A 24,699-nucleotide genomic window follows, 5' to 3' on the forward strand; every position below is an offset into this window, starting at 1 on the left:
TACTGTTCAAACTTCTAGCATGTCCAACATCTCAGCAGTGATGTAAAATGTTCAAATCTCACTTTGGAACGAAACATTATGAAAGCACAATCATAGTGCATAACAGCACATAAGCTAACAATCTGGTCTACTTCAGCAGAAGCTTCGTATCTGAGTGATAATATTTATTGTTCTCCCTGCAATGATGTCAAACTAATCCTGTCATAATCATGTCACTGTATCTGTCACACACACACACACACACACACACACACACACACACACACACACACACACACACACACACACACACACACACACACACACAATGCAGGCAAACCTACAAACTGTGTATCTTAATGTTATAATAAACTTCCAGCAATGTTGTTACTGTTAGTCACTGATAAGAGGAGTGAAACCATTCGGTGTGTACCATATCTTCTCTTCCAGGAATGCAGATAAAACAAGAATTTGTACTCGCGCGCACACACACACACACACACACACACACACACACACACACACACACACACACACACACACACACACACACACACACACACACACACACACACACACACACGATAAAGGCTACATTCTAGAGCCGTCTAAGCACCAAATAAACCCTGCTTGTGTGCATGTCCATGCCGGTTCCTGCTTAATGTCTGCCATCTCACATCTCCCAGGCTGCTTCTCTTTCTTACACTCTATATGTCTTTGTATGTCTTTCCCTTCACTGTAACTAAGATCCATATAGAATCCATAATTGAGCAGGACAATTTGCCAAAGATATAGTGGAACAACTGGAGTGTCCTGTACAGAACCCTGACCTCAACCCCACTCAGTGTCTTTGTGATAAACTGGAACACCAACTGCACCCCAGAACAATCAGTGCCTGACTGATCACCCCGACCTCAGTGCCTAATCTCACTAATGCACTTGTGTCTGAATGCACACAATCATTCACACAGCCACACTACAACATCTAGTGGAAAGCCTTCCCCAAAGTGTGCAGCATGTTATAACAGCAAAGTGTGACTAAATATTGAAAGAGAACTTTTATTCATATTTTACAGTTTTTTCTTTGTGACTGTTTATGTTGGACCATCAAAAGAATGACACGTAGCAAGATGGACATCTGCACTTTTATTGTGAACAAATCACCAAGCAGAGGTTTCAGCATCTGTACCAGATACCAGTCCTTCCAGGATTTTGCATAAAAAAAGTAATTAGGACAATGTCAATATACAAATAAATTTGAATTGAATTAATTGCATGTGTCTTAACTGGTAAGAGAATCACAGGAGGAGAAGGATTCACCAATCCTAATAGTTTTCTACACAAAATTCCCCACCTAATTTTCCGGTGAAATCCTGGAGGGACTGAGATACAACCGTATTCTATTGTACTAGAACTTCAAGTATTATAGTAATTAATTCTAAAGTAAAAATAGAGTAGAGTAGAATAAAGTTGAAGAGTCTACACCATCAGACGAGAGCCAGAGGTGTAGTGTGACTCCTTCCAGATGTTGCTCTCACCACAGTTGGTGGTTTTTCTCTTGCACTGGAAACAGCGGCGGTACTGTTCACACTGATCTATCAGCAGCCTGCCACCTGACCTGCGTATACAAACATATCCGATAAAACCATAACGTGCAATAATACTACAGATCGAGTGATGCTGACTCCGCACGAACACTCAGAAGCGGCATTTGTCCAAAAGCGGTTTTCTAAGAAACGTATAATCTTATCTGAAATCATCTTACAATAGTTCTCTGTTGTCTCATACATTTTTCATAAAAACAACACACATTATAGCAAACATCAACTCTTGAAAGTTTCTCAAGTCAAGTCTCAGCCCAGTAAATGCTCCATGGGACTTCATCAACACCTTCTGACCAATCAGATTTGAGAATTCAAAGGTGAAGTAAAGTTACAAAGAAGTAAAGTGCTATTTTCACTACAATAGCTAATATTGTCATTTAAAAATTAAACTTAAAACTGTTAGCAAATAAAAGCTATATAATGTCAAGCACTTTACTTGCGTCTTAATCATGACCACTGTACGTTTATTTATACACAGACTACACACAACTGCTCATCATGCACATACAGTTTTAAACATTTTCCATAAAGTATTTTTCATCCATTTGGACAGAGACCTCCGTTTCTGTCTGTAAATTACTCAGCTTTGTATATGTATATTTGTTCTTACTTATTTGTGAGTATTTTGTGAATTTATTGTACTGTCTTTTATGTTGCTGTTATCGTGACAGCAAATTTCCCTTTGGGGATTACAGATTTCTTATTTAAGTTTATGTTGGGTAGATTTTTGCTTTTTAGCTTTGAGTTCTGTGTCTTTATCTAATACACTGGTTCTACAAGTGCGATGTTTTATTTCACTGTAAACTGTATCAGCTATATAGAGTCGGAATAACAAATTCTTCTTTACTCTGCTGTAAAGAGAAGTATAAAATACTCAATGAGGTGAGTATTTTGTTCTTTGTGTTCTTTCTGTTCTTTTTGTCTCACCTAATGAAGGCTCTCTCCTCCATGTCTCGGCAGTGTTTCAGGTCAGCGCTGCGAGTCCATGTGTCTTCTAGCGCAGTCCTCACTTTCCTCAGCCTCTCGTAACGGTTGATCCGATCTGCGATCAATCTGCAGAAGCAGTGAAAAGTGAGATAGACAGATTCTCATTGAAAATCTTTAGAAATCTGGGCACCAGATCGTATGAAAAAGTACATGGGTTTGGGTGGCATTTAAAACTGTGAACATTCAAAAATCACTCTTATTTTTCTTGCAGAAAATTACCTTAAAAACTTCCTGCTATATAATACATCATCTATATAAGACTGTAGATAAAAATCTCAGTCCTCAGTGAGGAATAATTTTGACATCTGGTTTAAAAATATTCAGAAAAACACTGTGTTTCCTCTGACATCTGTAACTTTACATGGCATATCATCTATTAACCTCACAAACAGCACACTGCATGATGTATTGATCTCTGACATTATACTGCTGAACGATTTCCTATGTTTATATTAAAGATCGTTTCCAAGAATATATCAACACTACCATTTAATATATTCCCTGAGAATTCACTGAACTCCGTGTGAAGGAATGTTATTTCACTAAGATCATATCTTAATCAATCTAGCTATAAAGGAAGCTTAGCCATACTCTAAGGAGCCTTTATGTGCCTTATGCAACCATGTATAATGTTTAGAAGGAATGACCTGATTTTTTAGTGCATTGGCTCTCCACTCCTTCTCCTAACCTCATTCCCTACAACCTTTTGCTCCTTCCCCTTAATTGAACACACCTGTTTCAACCCATCGGCTCATTTCCAAGAGGTAAAGCAGGGAAAATCCGAACATTGTGGAAATCAAAGCATCCTGATTGATATGACTGAAAGTTCATACGAACGAATGCAGGGGATATCATTCATTCATTCATTCATTCATTCATTCATTCATTCAAGCATCTTCTACCGCTTATCTGAACTTCTCAGGTCACGTGGAGCCTGTGCAGTCTCAGGCGTCATCGGGCATCAAGGCAGGATACACCCTGGACGGAGTGCCAACCCATCACAGGGCACACACACACTCTCATTCACTCACACACACACACACACACACACACACACACACACACACACACACGCACACACACACACACACACACTACGGACAATTTTCCATAGATGCCAATCAACCTACCATGCATGTCTTTGGACCGGGGGAGGAAACCGGAGTACCCGGATGAAACCCCCGAGGCACGGGGCAGTGGATATCAAGTATTTTTTTATTTTTACAAACCATTTGAAATAAGACACAATGTGACTTGGCTATTTGTTGTCTCTGAATCCCTTTTACTTGTCTGGATGTCATGTTTGCCATAAAGCGTGTACTGAAGGATGTGAATGTGACAATAATCTGGAGAATGTGGGCATAATAATAAAAATATTAATACCCACATTCAGTTTGCATTAGAAAGGCCTATTCAAAAAAACGACTGATGTTAATAAAAAAAAACAACACAAGGATTCAATGTTGAATTCCTTCCTATCTTTGTCTACACCACACCCACTGGATCCCTGCAGCATGTCTGTTCCTATAACATTACTTATAACTGAGAAAACTAGTTAAGTACATTCATTTCAAAATATTATAACTGTACCGCATTGGGATACTAGGACCAAGCAGAACGTGTGGATGTAACGAGTATTTGTGTCATGCTGTTCGGGTTGTGCTGTTCACTTACTCCTTGTGGTTGCGCTGCAGCATGTCTCTTTCCTTTCTCTGCTCACTCAGCCAGCTACACAGCGCCTCCTTCCTCTGGCTCCGTGCTGCGTTTCGCTGCTCATCGCCGACTCTTTGTGCTCTCTGCTTTTGTTCAGCCAGCAAATCCGGAGCACCGTCCCTCACCCCAAACACAGGGCCGTCCGAGTCAGGCTGGCGTGCAGGGAGACCTGGACTCTGGTGTTCCAGCTGAATGTGGAAAGACACAATCACAGACATGTTACTATTCCCTTGTAAAGAGTACCTTAAGTGTTTTGGTTGTGATCCTGGATGCTTGATATTTCACCTTGCTGTATATGAATTAAAAGTCAATAAAAAACATGTCATTTAAACTTTTCTTACCTACTACTTACCTACAACTTTTGCTAATCAAACATATTCAAAGCTTTAAAATTGACCTGTATTTAAAACTTTATAAAACAGGATGCCATCTTTCTATCATTATGTTCACTCGCTTACTTGGATATCCAGGGCCTTTTGGAGCCTCTTCATGTTCTCCTTTTTTTGAAGAAATTCCTGGGATTTCATTTTAGCAAACCTGAGAAACACAACACCTCAGTTACATAACCACACATCCTCCTACACCATCTTAGAGCTTGCCAACGGTGTGGCACAGAATAGTAATTTACCAACCCTTGGTCAAATACCTCTGTCTTTTCAACACCCCATAATGGTAGCTTTGAAAGTATGAGTTCTCTGGAAGTGTGTGGTGAGATTATTTCCCAAATTACAATGCTATAATACGACACTGACAGTAAGCACTAATCAGAAAACAGTGATGATAAAGGCTAACACAAGAGAGTGCAGATGTCTGCTGAGTGGCATGAAAGCTATACAGCAAGACGTCCTCCTTCCTCATACCCTTCCAAGCCAATAAAATTGTTACAATGGTGCTGAAACTCAGGGTATGAAGAGCCCTGGCTCTCTGCTAACAGTGTGAAGACATCCGGTCAAACCGCAACTGTGCACAAAGCAGGTGGTTCAAATGGTGGACCAGTTTTCCACATGTCTCTTGTCAGGAATCACTTTCTCGTCTCTATATCTCTCTTTCTCTCTTCATCTTCTTTCAGTCTCCACTGTTCTCCTGTACCTGCACCTCAGAAACATGGACTACTCTAAAATCAGTTCCCTAAATCTGCTTTCAACCCAAGTTAACAGTAAATTACTTTACAATGTACTTTATAGTGTACTTTTTTTGTCACAATCTGCCTGAATGATTACAGATTAAATCTCTTTGTACCAGTGTTTAATATCCACAAACAGATAGCCTAGTCAAATGAGTTTATAATTTGTTCATGATGACATTTGTAATTAGGACATGTTGCTCGTACAAGAGGTCCGGCCAATTCTATCAGTTTCTCCTCATTTCTCTTTGGCTGAAGCCCATGTGGCATTTTTGATATCCTTCAGGGAAAATGTGAGGACAGACTGTCACAGAGCAATGAAATAAAATCAAGATGAATGGAATCAAGGGGATTCTTGACCTGAGTGTTTAGCAGTTTTCTGACATGTCTTTGCATCTTCCTGGTTGAATTATCTAATGCTTCAGGAAGATTGTGCACAGAAAACCTCCCACAAAAAAAGTTTTGAGAGGAAGTGCAAGCTATGCTTGATATGGATGGAATTCAGGAGTTCCACAGCAAGGGGTTTAGTCCCATCATCCTGGTCCCTAAGGTGATTGATTTGGTCTAGTTTCTGTGTGGACTTTAGACATTGACTCCGATGTCTGAAGAAAAAAATGCTTGATTTACACATATTTCTCATAATCTCTGGGCAGCAGCCATGTTTTAATAACTCATGTACACAATCTGGGGGCAGGGTGGCTTAGTGGTTAGCACGTTCACCTCACACCTCCAGGGTTGGGGGTTCGATTCCCGACTCCGCCTTGTGTGTGTGGAGTTTGCATGTTCTCCCCGTGCCTCGGGGGTTTCCTCCGGGTACTCCGGTTTCCTCCCCCAGTCCAAAGACATGCATGGTAGGTTGATTGGCATCTCTGGAAAATTGTCCGTAGTGTGTGAGTGTGTGAGTGAATGAGAGTGTGTGTGTGCCCTGCGATGGGTTGGCACTCCGTCCAGGGTGTATCCTGCCTTGATGCCCAAAGGCGCCTGAGATAGGCACAGGCTCCCCGTGACCCAAGAATAGTTCAGATAAGCGGTAGAAAATGAATGAATGAATGAATGAATGTACACAATCTTCCACCACATGCTGCCTAAGCCACATATGAGGGCAGTCCTGAAGATCTTGAGATGGATGGGACACACAGCAAATCCAAAGAAGCTCTTTGATATGAGGGCAGATGTGTCCCCAAATTGCAAAGACAGGCAATTAAAGATCAAAAAGGGTGTGAGCCAATTTCCGGGGTTGGTGGCTACTATCGTAGTAGAACCTAATTATTTAATTAGTACCTAATGATTTGCATGCTTAAAAGAAGAGTAATCAATAACTAGTTTGTGTGATATTTTTTAGAAACTTACACTTTCACTATTTTCACTATTAATATTATCAACTATATAACATTAACAGTTTCACTATTTTAAATAAAACTGACTTAAAACCCACTTATGTTGATTTCTGGAACAGTGTTTTGGTTTGGTGTCTGTGTTTTTCTATTTAGAGTGTGAGTAATCTCAGACACAGCAAGACAATTCATTTCTTACTCATCAGCTAGCTGGATTTGATGCAGCCGTTCAGTGAGCTCCTGGTTTTGGCATCTCTGTGTGTGGTCCAGCTTTCTCTGGGTCAGCTGCTCTGTCAAGTCCTGCATGTAGCACCTCTGTTTCAGGAGCCTGGGAGGAGTGACTGGACGTCTACCAAAGATGTAAGAGCCCTGGACAGTGTGTTGTGTAACAAAAAGTACTGAACATGTTATGGCCAAAATGACACACACAGGTTGCACTGTGTTTACATTGCTAAAACACACCTCAAACTGGGACGACTTTGCTAACTTTTTTGCCCTCAGTGTTTCAGCAACCCCGAGATTAATTGCTGCCATCTTCTTATTGTTCTGCAGTTTCTTCTCTTGCGTGGCCTTAAAGTATCACAAAAAGATTATAGTTTCTTTTGTGTGTATTATATAAGTTGTACTTTGTTATCTTTCTGCAATTATATAGAATTAGAAATATTCACAGGGAAATTATTAATATTCTTACTTGTTCTCTCTCAAAGAACTGCTCATCTCTGTGTTTCTGAGCAAGCAGAAGCAGTTTCTCCTCCTCTTTGTCCTTTCGGGATCTCTCCTCTTCTAGATACAGTGGTACGTTACGCTGGGCTCGCTGCATACACAGGTAACATAGCTCCTACACACAAACACAAATGTTTGTGATCACATGCAATCACTGGCCTAGAACATGGATAAATTGAAACTGCTAGTCTAGTTGGACTTATGGGATCTAAATCCATAGAAAATGGGGTGCAGGGACCTTTAATATTTATTTTAATCTTTTTAAAATTTATAATATTTATTTACTGGCTTTCATTCATCTTCTGTGCCGCTTAGCCAGCACAGGGTGGCAGGGAGCCTGAGCACGAAAGGGGCAACATATTGGAAGACAAACAGTCTTATTTATAGTATTATAGTATTATGTTCTTGAAATATGTCTGTACTGAGGGGACCCACTGAATTTTGTTTCATCATTTTGTTTCAAAACATTTGAGATCCTTCGCTCTTTTCTGAGCATTTAAGATCCCTCATATGGGGAAGAGTTTGAAGAGTTTCATAGCTCAAGAAAAGAAAGAAAGAACCTGTCTCACCTGTCCAGCTCGGGTGTGGTCATGGCAAGCCAGACCTGGATAAGCAGCTTCTTGCTTCAATTCTGCTTTTTCAGCAGCGCCATCTGGTGGCTGTGAGGTTTTAGACTGTCTAAAATTGAGCAGGGTTTCAGATTGTGCAACATTAATTAAGACATAGAGAAAAAGGTCAAAAGATGTATGAAGAATGTTTAGATTTACTTTTTAAGAAACATTTCAACTAGCACTTCTTTCCCTATCTTTTGCATTTGAAAAATATTTGACACTTTTTCATTGTAACTTGAACAAATGTTTTAAACTCATGGTATCTTAAGTATGTAACCTAGTGAACCAGCATTAATGTATCCAATGATAGAGATTTAAGCACTTATGTACGTCGCTCTGGATAAGGGCGTCTGTAAATGTAAATTTGAATCTAATTCTGTCTGTTCAATATAGAAGATAGAAGATAAATAAAATGCTTAGTCTTTAAGACTTTCACACGTTGGAAAATGTAAAGACTAAATAAGTTATAAAAGGCTGGACACGGAGACTCCTTCAATGTGCCTTCAAATGTCTCCAGAAAACATATCAGCATTAAATATATCAATATATTTCTTTGTTAAATAACAGCAATTTTTTTTTTTTTTTTTTTTTTTTTTTTTTTACAAAATCTGTTTAAACAATATTATTTATAAAGAATTATTAATAAGTATCAGCTTATGTGTGTGGGTTTTATATATATATATACACACACACATGACATTTAAAAAGACATGGGATCAATTCATAAACACAAACCTATGAATATTCCATGAGTTCCATGAAGTAGTGAACTAAAACTCGGTCTGTCAGTATGACCCCCTCTGAGTGGTAATCTAAATCCATTCAATCAGCACAGTCTGAGAGAACTGGTCACTAAAGGCCAGCATGTAGACTGTTCTGCTTCCTACTGTGATATGGAACGGTGCTGACAGATGGCAGCATTCTCACAAGGTCTTTGGTTTCAGGGCCTGTAGAGGTTGTGCTTTTTACACTGCTCTTGGTTTGGAGGCGCAGTTTATCTTATATTGCTTAGAGTCTGGCAGTAGGTAGACTGATGCTAGGTCAGAATAAGAATGGCTTTAACAGAAGGATTTGAATACATCAGGTTTGCAGAGGTCATGCCTATGTTTGCCATCATAACCTTATTTAGTGAACTTAGCAATGGGTTTTCCATTGACATCTCATTTGATGAGATCAATATCAATGTGCAAACTTTGTTTTATATATATAGGGCCCATTTTTTAGCATTAGCACTCAGGGTCTTGACTGATCACCTTTATGCTATGGTGAAATACTGTATTTGTATCTTGGGATTTGTCTCTTTCAGGATAACTCTGTCTGCATCCACAGGCTCTGAATGGCTCATTAAATGATTTAATTCATTCATTCATTCATTCATTCATCTTCTACCGCTTATCTGAACTTCTCGGGTCACGGGGAGCCTGTGCCTATCTCAGGCGTCATCGGGCATCAAGGCAGGATACACCCTGGACGGAGTGCCAACCCATCGCAGGGCACACACACACACTCTCATTCACTCACGCATTCACACACTACGGACAATTTTCCAGAGATGCCAATCAACCTACCATGCATGTCTTTGGACCGGGGGAGGAAACCGGAGTACCCGGAGGAAACCCCCGAGGCACGGGGAGAACATGCAAACTCCGCACACACAAGGCGGAGGCGGGAATCGAACCCCGACCCTGGAGGTGTGAGGCGAACGTGCTACCCACTAAGCCACCGTGCCCCCTAAATGATTTAATGAGTTTAAAAATTTTGAAAATAAGATGCTTTTGGGTTCATAGTCACTGGATCTCAACCACACTGGACACCTACAGTGTTTGGAAAAATAGTGTACAGTACACTTTAAGGGACGTGTAGCATCTATAGCAGGTTCACTACAATAATGGACACAACAGTGCAGGGCCAGGGGATGTACTGTAGGGTGATACAAGAGAGTCATTCACTCTCATCTCAACGTTAATGCTAAATAAATCTGATCCAGTTTTTAGCAATGAATCATTTTGACCTGAGTAGAACATAATGGATATCTTATGAAGAGGATGTAATGCTAGATGACAATGTTTATAATAAAAATCTGTAACTGTTTGGAGATTCAGCTGGTTTATTTTGTGGACTTAGAAATAGAAGTATATGGTTATAAACATAAGATTTATACTGAATCTAAAACTAACACATTCATTCTAACATACCTTTCTGTAGTTTCGAATGGAATCCCAGTCTCTTGGTTATCACTTAAGATGTTTCCATGTGCTTTGCATGCGGATGGCCTGAACACATGCTGTGCTGAAAGTCTAGACTCTATAACACACACACACACACACACACACACACACACACACACACACACACACACACACACACACACACACACACACACACACACACACACACACACACACACACACACACACACACACACACACACAAATGATGTTGTTCTTGCTTATGTCTCTCGAATGTATAAATGAATAATTCCTACAGTCTGATGATGATAATGGTCTATTAAACCTTAAGAATATAATTTCACACACAGATGATTTACAAAAGTGTTCAACACTTGTTTTTCTGTTTATCTAACTGAAATCAAAGATAGTAACTCACCTTTCCTATTCTCCTCTTGTCTATCATACAGCTCAGGGGCAGAACCTTCATGTTCTGCTTCCTCCTCTCTCAGTACATTTCCTGAAGAGATCTTGGGGAATGTCATGGCATTGCAGCTCCCAAGGCGCTGGAGGCTTGAGTGCTTCCCAGAGATTATGGAGATGCTCGTTCCAGGTCTCTAAAAAATAATCTTGAGGCTTTACTTCAGAACCTTGTATTTATTATAATGCACCAGTTTAGACTTGTTACTTAAATGAATTGAAATAAAACGGTATACAATGAAATAAAGCATGGTAGCACCTAAGCTAAAAAGGTAACAGAGAATAATTTGAATTATTGTTTAGTGGTATGTCGTATCTTAAAATTTATATGATATGCCAAATAATGTTTATCTATGAACAGTTAAAGCACATCATGGGAATAGAGAAGCGTTTCACACTGTGCTTATAACAAGGTCATTTTTTTACCCAGTGTTCTAAAACCCATCATTGTGGTGGTAAACATGTACTCAGTGTGACTAGCCAAACGTGTACTGTGTGAAATTAGCCAATCGTGTACCTTGTGAAACTAACCAAACATGTACAGTTTGAAACTAGCCAAACATGTACTGAAGGGCTGTCAAAATCATGCATTGAGCGTGACAGTCATGCATTTCGGTCTTTTGTCACGCTCTCCCGCCACACATCGTATTTCTCACACAGAAAAACCTTTTGACTAACATATATTTAATATGCCACAGCGCCCAAAATGTATCTGTCCGCACCGCTGTCTCTATGGAACCGAGCAGGAATCAAGCGCGTCTCCCCTGGAGTTCTGAGTCGAGAATGACACTTATCAGCCAATCAGAAAAAGAGGCTACACAATAGCTGGAGATGTCAACCTTGTCTGTATACAAAACCTGAGAGCACTGTGAAGTCAAACATGTACAGTTTGAAACTAACCAAACATTTACTGTGTGAAACTAGCCAAACATGTGCAGTTTGAAACTAGCCAAACATTTACTGTGTGAAACTAGCCACACTTGTACAGTATAAAACTAGCCAAACATGTACAGTTTGAAACTAACCAAACATTTACTGTGTGAAACTAGCCAAACATGTACAGTTTGAAACTAACCAAACATTTACTGTGTGAAACTAGCCACACTTGTACAGTATAAAACTAGCCAAACATGTACAGTTTGAAACTTACCAAAAATGTTCTGTGTGAAACAAATTTTACAGTGTGAAAGTATTCAAACATTTACTTTGTGAAACTATACAATTATGTACAGTGTAAAAGTATTATATGTTAGAATGTTACAGCAAGATGCTTAGCAACAGATACTCAATCAAAAACTGCAGAATTTATGTAGCAACAGTTTTTCACACTGATATAAAAGCATGAGACTTCCATAGGTCATGCGCTTTATTTATCCAATCATGGTTGTTGACAAAGTGAATATCCAAGTAGGCAAAATGATAGTGGGAAGATTTCAGAGATTCATAGGATGGGAATGTGTTAAAGAATCAAATTTCATGAGGGTATTCTGAATAATCAGCATGTATAAATAATTTAGTTTCCTCGACAGAAAACGAGAAGAGAGCTCCCTGTTATGTGAATATGACCCTTTAACGTTCAGGACAAAAGTAACCAGGCATCAACGCTACAATGCGCAGAGAAAACATGACGACTGTGGCAGCTGTAAAGTGAGCTACTGTTAAGTTCTGTGCAAAATTAAAGTGCTTAAAAAAAGCAACTTGTAAAAATTAAAAATGAAAAGAAAAGACAGGTTTCCTGAAGAGAACACTGAGATAAACATTTGGTTTAAGATAAAAATTGTGCAGTGGAAAACACAGTCCTGAATGAATCACTGTGTTGATTTTATTTTCAAATGAGACGCTTCACTACAAAACGTCTGTATACATCTTTACTGCAGATTTGTCTTAAAATAAATAGTCCTACTTAAAAAAAACTACTTCTACTACTGATATTATTATTATTATTATTATTATTATTATTATTATTATTATTATTATTATTCAGAAGAAGAAGAAGAAGAAGAAGAAGAAGAAGAAGAAGAAGAAGAAGAAGCTGGACTGTCCACTTTATAAAAAAAAAAAAGAAAACTTAATTTTTACGGTGTTTGTTGCAGAAGGTCAACATAATAACCTCAAGGCATTGTCTGATTTTATTTAGATGATTTATTGGCTGTTGGCTTTCTGTTTAAATACATTTTGCTGTTTAACACATGAGGTCTGGGTTAAAACCACCTCTGCAGACTGGCTGTTATCAGACTGCATCACAAGTATCGTAACTACCCACTAACTAATTTAACAAAGTCGATTTTAGTGAAATAGCTTTTTACTGAACTAGATTCCTCATTATAACATTTATAATCTCCACAAGAAATAACTTGTACGTATATTTTAGAGATTTAGTCTAGTCCACTCAGTCAAATCCCATTAAAACAGCAAACTGATATATGTGAACTCAGACTCACGTTGGACAGAGCCCAGAGGAGTGTGCCTGAGCCATCCATGCTTGAGATGAAGTCACGGTAGAACTTCATCTTGACGTTGCTGTGCTGGAATGAGAGTACGCCAATACCCCTGAAGATAAGGAAGACACTGCGCTGTGCAGCCACAGCACGCAGCAATAAGAGGAGCATCTCCCTCACACAGCCTTCTACCACGTCGCGCTCGAACGGGCTATCCACGCTCAGGGCGGTGAAATTGAGCTGCACCACCGGTATGTCCCCTGCTGTGTGCCATTAATGTTAGAATGAAAGCACTACCAGCTTCACTAATACACTTAAACAGGAGTGGATGTTGTGGCATTTGTATTTGTGTAACTTTTAACCATACATCACCATATTCATGTACATTAGCTAATGCACAACATCAAGAAAGGCTTGGAGATCAATTCGGTCTTCGTTCCAGTGCCATCGAAAAGTATTGGAACATAGATTTGTTTCTGCTAATCATTAGAGACTCTTGTCTTGAGTGTGATTAAATAATGAGATTAATTGATAAGAAATGTTGCGATTAAACAACAATATGAGGACCATGAATATGATCTACATGATCTAGATGTGTAAAACAACATAGAAAATCGCACCTTAAGTCTTTCTGTTTCATTTCTGATTGATTTCACCTTTTGTAAATTTAATTATTCTGAATTCCTTTACATTATGGAACCATACACTCAAATTATTTACTATAAAAGTTAACAAAAGCAAACCAGGAAACAACAGCATTAAAAAATTCTATATACTATACACCACAGATCATTTTACACCAATACAATTATAGTTATAGTATAGTATCATAAATTATAATATAGTTTTATTAGATTTAAATAATAAATCCAATTGGCAAAGTTATCAATAACTGCATTAACATATGTTTATACAACTGATGAGCAAGCGAAACGAAAATGAACAACATGTACAACACTTTAATAAACATGTTTGTTATTGTTAACTGGCAAAATTCAGAACAGAAGTGATTTCCAGTGTTTACACCTATATACCAGAGATCTGAAAGTTATCAACGTTTACGATAACATACTGTTATTTAATTTATGGGAAAAAATGTTAATCAGTACAAGTATATTTAGTCAACATTGTAAAAGGTTCATGAATGTTAACTAAAGCAGTAAATATTTCAGTAAATATTTGTACAATAGGTATATAGGTAATATTTGTGTATAACGTTCTATTAACTTTCTACGAATTATTTATGCATATAGATGTTAAAAACAAAACAAAACAAAACAAAAGAAAAGGTCTGAATATGATTTAAGTAAATTACTGTGGTAGCAGTGTGATGATGTGTGTACTCGCCTGCAGCAAGAGGTTTGCTCTGTTTAAGGCCATGAGACTGGCAAAGTTTCTCAGTTAAGATGAAGACTGGCCTCTGATAAAGGACATACTTGCTGCCTAGATCCAACTTCTGCTGGGAGAAGGTGAAGACTCCAAGGCCAGCAATGCACACTCCCTAAGGAATATCCATTTGACCACTTACATCCTGACAATTTTTGCACTGTGCTCTGAAGAACATTAGGAAACTCACAGAAATTATATTCACAACTGACATATTAAGTACACTGTTGTCTAGACCACAGCTTCCCATTACTGGTCTCGATGCACCCCATGCCAGATTATAGTGTTTTTCTTGCTCTGACATACTCACACATTTATTAGATGATTAGTTGAAATGTTGAGGACTGGGTAATTCAGATGCATGGTTGGGAACCTCTCTGTCTCTCTCTCTCTCACACATATATACAGAAAATGTCCCCAGTGAACTTGGCCGCTGTTCCAACTGTTCCAAGGACACTTTTTTTTTTTTCCAGTTTTGCTATCATAAAGCAACTTTCTACATGTTGTACTGTGTATGGTTATACAGTATATCTGATAAATAAAACTTGATTTATGTGGATGGAATCAATATAAACATTCTTTGTCTTGACTATTTTCATGAAATTCTATAAAATGTCTGACAGCAGGGCTTTTCCTTTTTTTATTAACAGAATATCATTTTTTCTAATCAATTTTGCTTATATTGGCAGTCTCTTTCTAATTCACCTTGCATAGACTTAACTTACCTTTTGCATAGACATGTGCCGGTCGATGAAAGCAGACACATTTGCCCAAATATTATCCACATCTATGCAGGAATAAAACACACAATATATATTTGATTGGAATCATTTTCCTTCGTCCTTCATGATAATTTTCTTACGTTTGCCATTCAAAAGATGTATCTAAATTTGATTAGAAGTTGAGGGATGTGGTAGCTTAGTAGACCAGGTGATGGACACTGATAAGAAGGTTGTCAGTTTGAATCCCCTGTCTACCTGTTTGCCACTGTTGTATAAAATGTAAGTTCACAATGAGTGTTAAGGGCCTCGCTTAGGGGCCCAGCAGTGGCAGCTTGGTAGACGGGGTTCAAACTCACAACCTTCCTATCAGTAGTCCAAATTGTAATTTCTCCACTTTTTGATGATATTCCATGGTTCATCTTTTGTTTTAGAAACTCTATTGTCCCCCTCTCATTTTGACCCCGTGATCCTGTACATATTTCTTAGCACTTTGAGGACGAGAGCTTTAACAGTTGGAGGAAACCAAGTTGATGGCAAGAAAATCCTACAGAAAACTAACCAGAATCTGGTTAATCTGAATGAATTCACTGTTAACAGCTGGATAATAATTACTTTTGAACATGAGTTTGAATTTGATCGATTTATTTGGAGAACAGTCACTTCTTCTATTATAAAAAGGTGTGTAGATTTATGCAAGCAGTTTATGTTTTTAATAAATAGTCATTTAATTACATTTTTAAAACACTGCAGGATGAAAGGGATGGAACTTCACCATGAACATAAAATTCCCATGAGTCCCTTTTCAAAGTTTTTGCACCCACCTTAATTACGTATTCCTTTCCATTAACTTTTACTGCATTTGTTTTGGAAAGGATAAACACCAGCTTGGTCTGGCCATTGATCAGCTGCCTAATACACCTAATATACCTTTTTAAGCCACACTGTGGACTTATTTAAAGAAAATAAATACAAAATTAAGACAAGAGAATCTCACAAATACATTTATTCATGAATTTACCCAAGTAATAAAGAAGTAGGAAAACAACGTAGCTGCTGTTAAACATGGTTTACCAGCTCAGTTTGTGGTAGCTGATCAGACCAAGCTGCATTTTATACATAAATTATCCTCCAAATACCTAAAACCTCTAACACTTCATTTACATTGGTGATTTGATTAATTGTGATTTTAGGATATTTAAGACAAGACAAGGCAACAATTCATCTATTTACTTACCGAATCTTTTGAGATTATTAGGAGTTTTTAGATATTTAGATAATTTCCTAATTACTTGTACTAACTAAAATGTAAAAAAAAATGTAAGTCCCTCTGAATGTTTATATCACTCTTACAGATAGATTAGACATATAAAAAAATTTACTTTGCTATGCATTTTTCCCCCCCATGCATGAGATTTTCAGCTGAAGCAACAATTCAAGAGCAAACTATCACTACTTTTCACTTTAAGGGCTCAGAAACATTACCGTTCTCGCTCAGCTGAGACAGAGTCGGAAAGCTGTTGCGTTCTGCCTCCGACACCACAGCAAGCAAGCCGTCTGTCATGGCTGAAAATGAACAAATCTGAACAATTTATTCTAAAAAAAAAAAATCCGTCTACAATCCGTGTTTGGTCCGCGCGAGCGCAGGAATCCCCAAACACGTTGCCATGGAGATATGACGCAATACCCCCGCATTGTTATTGCAGACAATAGCTAGAGGATAATTTAGCACATATGAGTCAAATTACCAGCAAATATAAATCTAACATTTCTCTTAAGATTACAGTATTGGTTATTGTGTATTTACCCTTTTCTAAAGGTTGAGATTTTACCCCCATTCGACAAGCTGAGGATTGCAAAACTTACATAAAACAAAATCGTTGTGCACGTGGCTTATTTGTTACTGTTATTGTCAAGTTATTGTTATTGCATGAGTTAACAAATTGCACTCTGTGCTCTTTACTTCATACCTCAGCACTTGATTTTCTTCATAATGATAGCATGTGGAAAAGATACATAATCAACAGGGATTGAAGAAAAACCTCAAATCTTTCATTTGAGAAACTTCTAGCATTATTACAAATTAGATATATTGCGCATGAGCAATTCAGAAACAAAACACAAACCATAATAAAACAACTCCAATGACATACTCTACACATGAATCATCAGAATAGGGAAACCTGATCTGAGTTTATTAGATTATGGGATGTATGCTGGGGCCAGAGAATTTCTGAATTATCACGAAATGCATAAGATCTTCTGTTGAATTACATTGAGTCTCACCCCTGTTAGCAAATGATAGGAATAACCTTAACAACATGATATAGAATGAAGAGCAGGTGAAGTTATTCTAATCTTCAACTGTCTAATTCGTTTGAAGCTCTTGACCTGCACTATAGTTAGGTTCTAATGAACTATAATGAAATTGCTCTGACCTGTTAGTTCCTCGGGAGCTCTTGGTTGTTTAACTCCATTCGACTACAAACATTATTTACATTGACGTTATTCACTAGTGTCACCCAGTGTCAGTGATGGGTTCACTTCTGTGTCTGGTTCCTCTCAAGGTTTCGTCCTCATGACATCTCAGGGAGTTTTTCCTCACCACCGTCACCTCAGGCTTGATCATTAGGGATAGACGTTAGAAATAAATAGTAACTTAATCTTTTATTCTATGTTATTCTATGCTTTTGTAGAGCTGTTTAGAGACAATGTCAATTGTTAAAGAAGCTATACAAATAAAATTGTAATTATTCATTGTACTGCTGCTACCTGAACCATGCATCATATTTATGAGACTTACAGGTGTTACTAATAAAGTCACTAATAAGAATATACAGGTTTTTCTTTTCATTATCTATATTAATGTTAAATTTGGATAATATAATAATATAATCAATTATCAAATGATTGTTATAAAATTGTTGTCTTATGATTTTTTTTATCTAACATTCTGCTTATATAACTTTCTGTATGTATTGTTGGTCGTATAAATAAACAAATAGACTGGAATTTGTTTAAGAAAAGAAAACTGTTCATTCCCTTTAGATACTTCACAATCAACAGTCATTAATCAGATAAACAAAAGCCGTTATCAATTTTTTTTCACCTACCGCTCCAAAAAAAGTCACCTTATTCTTTTCTAATCTTTATCATAGACACGAAGGAATAAAAAAACTAACAAAGACGACAGACACATAAAGGGATGCATTTTTATATCTACGTTATAAATATCAGTCATGCATTATATGAAAAGTCTGTAAGTCATCCTCAGCTGGTGAACCGGAAACAGTCAGTGTTGTCTGCATTAAAACATTTTCAGTAACACTGTATTTACATTTCTGTTCCATAAAATCCATAAACTATACTGATTAAGTAAACTGTTTCCTGCCACACGGTAACATGAATTCACAATTTCCTTCTCGTCTCTTAATTAAAGAGCATTGTTTATTTGAAGCATGTCATGTCTTCCAGAAGTTTGGATTCTGCACCATTCGTCTCTGGAAGTTTTCATACCTGGAGAAGAAAGAGGACAGGAAGAGAAAAAAAGTGAATCAAGGTTAATGATGTTTATCAATCTACAGACATGGACAAGTGGAGATGACACACTGAGCACTGAGCTAGTGACTAGTAACTGAATAAACCCAACTCACACAAACCCCTGTGCAATACTGGGACACAGCAACAGCACAAAATACATAAAGCTTTCACAAAACTGGTTTAAGAATTCTGCAAAAAACTCAGTCTGGCATTGTTTGGGGTATGTGTAAAAGTTTAAATTCAAATATCATATCTCATTGGTGATGTACACAATTATAAACAGTACAACACAAAGAAATGCTTTTCTGATGGTCATAAAAATGAAAAAGACTAAGAAAAGATCGACAACGCGCGCACACACTCACATTCACGCTTGCGCGCACACACTCACATTCACGCTTGCGCACACACACTCACATTCACGCTCGCGCGCACACACTCACATTCACGCTTGCGCGCACACACTCACATTCACGCTTGCGCACACACACTCACATTCACGCTCGCGCGCACACACTCACATTCACGCTTGCGCGCACACTCGTTACTGAATTTGCAACATGACTAGAGTGTATATAATAAATTTCATTCAAAGATGTTATGTAGCATCTAAAAAAGTGTACGAGTCTTTAAGTGTCCTCAGTATGAAACGATGGATCTGACTATCACATAGCCGCTGACGGAAAGGGGTCAAATATACAGAAGATGCTGGAAAAGTAAAGACTGTGCAGGACTGGAGGATTTTTCTGAAGAATGTTGTGCAGTTTAACAGTTCAGGACAAACCAGAGACTCATGAAGAACTCTTACTAAACATAAACACAGAAGCTGATCATCCAGGTAACAACACACTGGGTTAAGGATCGAGGGGACGGAAAATATTTGAACTGGTTCCTTTGTGTAAATTTAGATATTGTTTTCTATGTAAACATCTCTTATGTGAAAGAATTTATTCAGGGAATAACGAAATAAAAAAACAATAATAATAAAAAAAAAAACACTGCAATTTATATATGATCCCTATTACTATTCATTATTTTGCAGATTCAGCAAAGGTGGATGTAAACCTATGACCTCAACAGTACTCCAGAGTTAAAATGCAGATACACAGGATGCATAAATATTGCAATGTAAAATAAATAATATACTTCCACTTAAAATCCTGAAGTAAATTCCGTCACCAGATCATCTCTGGCCAGTGGAAACTGTGAATGGTAGCTAGAACTGAGGTTAAATTTGTGTATTGACACCTGACTTTTAATACTTTTCAGTTAGAAAAACATAAACATAGTTTTTGGTATGATGTGCAGTTTAACAGTCACTCACCATTTAAAGATGGAGCTGGCTGGAACATACGTTTCCGTGGGGTTTGGCATCATCTGAGCTTGTGTCAGAGCAAAGGAGGAGGTGAAGTTGTACAGGCTCTCCAACATCTTCTGTGTGAACTTTCCAGAGAAGAACACAAGGTTAACATCATGTCAAGACGGTCTGCCTGAGATTAACACACAGAATATGTAATGGTTGTTAGAAGTGAGTTTCTGTTGGTCACCTGTGTGAAGGAATCCATGGTGGAGACGGTCGCATTGGAAACTGGGGTCTGTTGAGCGAGCTGGTCGAGAGGTTCAACTGAAACGCCAACCTGAGCCACCGAGGCGGCCTGCGGGGCAGCCATCATTCCGAACGGGTGAGTTCCACCCTCACCTTTAAAAGGCAGGATAGATTATGCAACATCAGTTATATTTTTAATCTTGACCTCATCATTTTTTGGCTTTCAAAGTTTAAGAAATTTTGCTCGCTCTTGCACTCTCGCTCACACCCTCACATGCTCTCTAAATAACTAGCTAACTACAGTAAGTAAATAAACACCTAGAGTATGGACACATGACCATCACAGCCATGAGAGTTTTCTCTAGAGTGCCTTGATATGCATTCGCTGGATATAAAGGTCTATTTTGAAAGCACATCCATCTTGCTTAGATCAATTTTAGTTTTTAAATTAGATGGTTATCTATCATTATGTGGCTTGCACCTTTATTACAGTAATACACCAAATTTTTAAAATAGAAGGTCTATCAATTCTACTATTTGGCCTGTAGGAATGTAAGATTAACGTAAGCCCCTAAAGCTCCTTTTTCCCCCCATCCCTTACCTAAAATGATCTTGCATTCTGCTTTGATGATTACTCATCTATAACCTTTTAGTCTGTAGAGTTTTAATAATATGAATTATATACTCTTGACACCTAAGTAATGCGTTGCGTTTCTTAAGTCAAAAGATGATCATACTGGGAGCATGTGGTAGCCTACCAATCGAAAGGTTGTGAGTTCAAATCCCAGGTCCACCAAGCTGCCACTGTTGGGCACCTGAGCAAGACCCTTAACCCTCAGTTGTATAAAAAAAATCAGATAATGTAAGTCGCTCTGGATAAAGGCTTCTGCCAAATACTGAATGATAGATACTACAGTAAACTTACCAGCTTTCAAGCCAGAAATTTTAAAAATGGCACTTGGCTTTTCGTTGGTGATGAAGCCCAGGAGCTGCCACACTTGACCTACACTGGGATCAGGGAAGGAGAAATAAACAGCACCTCCCATTCCAGCAGGAAAAGGCACTGTACCCAGCATGAACACCACCACGTGGTTCACATTCTCATAGTCCGGCAGGTTGAACACAAATTTATCACCCGCGACCTGTTGGGCGTCGGTCTGGACCTTCAGTGGACATTTTAATGAAGTGAGATGACAGTGACTACAATCCACTACACTACAATAAACAGCACTACACACTACACTACACTACACTACACTACACACTACAATACACTACACTACACTACACACTACAATACACTACAATACACAATACACTACAATAAACAGCACTACACACTACAATACACTACACTACACTACACACTACACACTACAATACACTACAATAAACAGCACTACACAACACTACACTACACACTACACTACAATACACTACACACTAGAATACACTACAATACAATAAACAGCACTACAAACTACAATACACTACACTACACACTAGAATACACTACACTACAATACAATAAACAGCACTACACACTACAATACACTACACTACACAATACACTACAATAAACAGCACTACACACTACAATAAACAGCACTACACACTACAATACACTACACACTACAATACACTACAATACACACTACAAAACACTACAATACAATAAACAGCACTACACACTACAATACACTACACTACACACTACAATACACTACACTCTACAAAACACTACACTACACTCTACAAAACACTACACTACAATACACTACAATAAACAGCACTACACACTACAATACACTACACTAAACTACAATACACTACACTAAACAGCACTACACACTACAATACACTACACACTACAATACACTACAATACAATAAACAGCACTACACACTACAATACACTACACTACAATAAACAGCACTACACACTACAATACACTACACTACAATAAACAGCACTACACACTACAATACACTACACTACAATAAACAGCACTACACACTACAATACACTACACTACACTACACTAAACTACAATACACTACAATAAACAGCACTACACACTACAATACACTACAGTACACACTACAATACACTACACTACAATAAACAGCACTACACACTACAATACACTACACTACACTACACTAAACTACAATACACTACAATAAACAGCACTACACACTACAATACACTACACTACACTACACTAAACTACAATACACTACAATAAACAGCACTACACACTACAATACACTACAGTACACACTACAATACACTACACTACAATAAACAGCACTACACACTACAATACACTAAACTACACTCTACAATACACTACACTACACACTACACTACAATAAACAGCACTACACACTACACTACACTACAATAAACAGCACTACACACTACAATACACTACTGTATACTACACTACAATAAACTGCACTACACACTACAATACACTAGACTACAATACACTACAATAAACAGCACTACACACTACAATACACTAAACTACACTCTACAATACACTACACTACACACTACACTACAATAAACAGCACTACACACTACACTATACTACACACTACAATACACTATACTACACACTACAATACACTATACTACACACTACAATACACTATACTACACACTACAATACACTACTGTATACTACACTACAATAAACTGCACTACACACTACAATACACTAGACTACAATACACTACAATACACTATACACTACAATACACTATACACTACAATACACTACACTAGACTACACTATACATTAAAATACACTATACACTACTATACACTACAATACACACTACAATCCAATACAATACACTATAATCTACACTCAATACCATACACTACACTATAATATACTCAATACAATACACTACAAACTACACTATACTACACAATAATATACTACAATACACTACACAATACAACACACTACACTATACAATGCACTACAATACAATACACTACAATACACTATTATAAACTACAACACAACACACTACCCTACCCTACACAACACTACACTACTATACACTACACAACACTGGACTGTACCATGGAGCTAAATAATTTTATGCAAATTAATAAAAAGATATTCTGACGTCATTAATACTCACCAATCTGCCTGCAACTAGACACCCAAACATGATCAGCTGTCAGTCTGATCTCCACTGTAGCTCTCTAGTCTAATAAATGACTGTTTTCAACTAAGAAAGAAAATCTACAGAAATCATAACCATTATTTTTATGACCGCAGGATATTATTCTGCTGCTAGAAACTTCGAAAAGTAGGCAGTACTGAGCCGCCCTCTGACCCCGGAAATAAAACACGAAAAAGGCGTGGACGAGGATCACGTGTAGTTTTAGACGAATACATACACGAGAATATTAATCAGAGAGGAGATCGGATTTAATTATCCTTTATTAATATAAAAAATAAATGATAAAAATGAAAATATCATTTATATTTACGCCTATATTTATATCAATGAATAATATCACATTATTAGTAGTATAATTATTATATCTCAATATCTGTTCATATATTAACTAATTATAATTTACTATAAATTATTATAAATTATACTTATAAGAACGTTATAATGTATTTTGCTTTTATTAAATTATATTATGTAATTAATAATATTAATTAAAAAAATGTATGAACAACAAAAAGCTTTTAAACTGTTGTGATTTCATTTTATTTGTGATTTCAATTTCTTACGAAATTATATAATTAGACTTTTTACAGACTTATTTCAGGCTATAACATTATTCTTTACCACAGAAGAATAATCTGCTGTATAGTTTATTGCAGCATATCACTGTACTGTCTTCGCATTAAGGTAACAAAAAAAAACATGTCTATCCTCTCTGATAATCATAGTAATTCATAAGCTACAGAAAGGTTCCTGTTCAGGTTGTTTAGTCATTTTAATCAACTAAATGTTTTCAACCCATCAAACAATTGTAACAACGCTTTCCAGCAGCGGACGAAGGTGAATGATGAGTGCTGAAGCTCCAAGTAAAAGCAGAGCATCAGGATGAATCAGGCAGGTCCAGAGGTTGGAGAAGTCACCACAGTAGAAAAAAAGCCATGTCAGGATCTGGCCCTTGCATCACATCAGACATAATCTTGTTGCTCAAGAAAAGTCAGAGTGGCTTTTTTGATATTCAGAGTTCTTGGCATGGTTTTATTACAATTTTCCTTTTTTCCCCCCACTTTAAAGTGAGGTTTTAAGTGTAATTGTAATGTCCGTTTAGCAAGAAGCTAAATGATTTAACCTTTAAAGTCTCT

The 24,699-nt window shown here is 37.5% G+C and overlaps 2 protein-coding genes across 5 annotated transcripts; both read right to left on the reverse strand.

Annotated features, from left to right (window-relative positions):
- Positions 1-1,106: 1,106 nt before the first annotated feature.
- On the reverse strand, positions 1,107-17,841 carry LOC113648931 (coiled-coil domain-containing protein 81). 4 transcript variants are annotated; one of them, XM_027156464.2, is made up of 15 exons: positions 17,704-17,841; positions 16,751-16,831; positions 15,272-15,333; positions 14,508-14,661; positions 13,164-13,423; positions 10,682-10,859; positions 10,270-10,378; positions 8,033-8,141; positions 7,432-7,578; positions 7,203-7,310; positions 6,940-7,109; positions 4,742-4,820; positions 4,245-4,471; positions 2,511-2,636; positions 1,107-1,597 (listed from the first exon to the last, which is right to left on the reverse strand). In XM_027156464.2, the coding sequence occupies exons 2-15, from the start codon at positions 16,827-16,829 to the stop codon at positions 1,459-1,461; spliced, it is 1,947 nt and encodes a 648-aa protein (XP_027012265.1). In that variant the 5' UTR covers positions 16,830-16,831; positions 17,704-17,841; the 3' UTR covers positions 1,107-1,458. The 4 variants fall into 4 exon arrangements, with proteins under 4 accessions (XP_027012265.1, XP_027012264.1, XP_027012267.1 ...); XM_027156463.2 differs by having other exon boundaries at positions 17,236-17,765; XM_027156466.2 differs by having other exon boundaries at positions 13,164-13,420; positions 16,751-17,765.
- Positions 17,842-18,463: 622 nt separating this feature from the next.
- On the reverse strand, positions 18,464-23,721 carry hikeshi (heat shock protein nuclear import factor hikeshi). Its single transcript, XM_027156467.2, has 5 exons — positions 23,519-23,721; positions 21,277-21,514; positions 20,353-20,504; positions 20,130-20,248; positions 18,464-18,781 (listed from the first exon to the last, which is right to left on the reverse strand). Exons 1-5 carry the CDS (start codon positions 23,546-23,548, stop codon positions 18,727-18,729), a joined length of 594 nt encoding a protein of 197 aa, XP_027012268.1. The 5' UTR covers positions 23,549-23,721; the 3' UTR covers positions 18,464-18,726.
- Positions 23,722-24,699: the final 978 nt, after the last annotated feature.

The sequence above is a fragment of the Tachysurus fulvidraco genome, chromosome 18 (genome assembly GCF_022655615.1).
Source record: "Tachysurus fulvidraco isolate hzauxx_2018 chromosome 18, HZAU_PFXX_2.0, whole genome shotgun sequence".
In the NCBI taxonomy this organism is placed as follows: domain Eukaryota; kingdom Metazoa; phylum Chordata; class Actinopteri; order Siluriformes; family Bagridae; genus Tachysurus; species Tachysurus fulvidraco.

Bases quoted from the DNA above. Each gene is read 5' to 3' on its own strand.
- hikeshi (XM_027156467.2), bottom strand. From the start codon at position 23,548: ATGTTTGGGTGTCTAGTTGCAGGCAGATTG. The intron at 20,249-20,352 runs GTGACCAACAGA...TTCTCTGGAAAG, and splicing joins CCATGGATTCCTTCACACAG to TTCACACAGAAGATGTTGGA. The intron at 18,782-20,129 runs GTGAGTGACTGT...TTTCTTCTCCAG, and splicing joins GCCAGCTCCATCTTTAAATG to GTATGAAAACTTCCAGAGAC.
- LOC113648931 (XM_027156464.2), bottom strand. From the start codon at position 16,829: ATGACAGACGGCTTGCTTGCTGTGGTGTCGGAGGCAGAACGCAACAGC. The intron at 7,311-7,431 runs GTAAGAATATTA...TGATACTTTAAG, and splicing joins AGTTCTTTGAGAGAGAACAA to GCCACGCAAGAGAAGAAACT. The intron at 4,821-6,939 runs GTAAGAAATGAA...TGTGTTTCTCAG, and splicing joins CAAATCCAGCTAGCTGATGA to GTTTGCTAAAATGAAATCCC.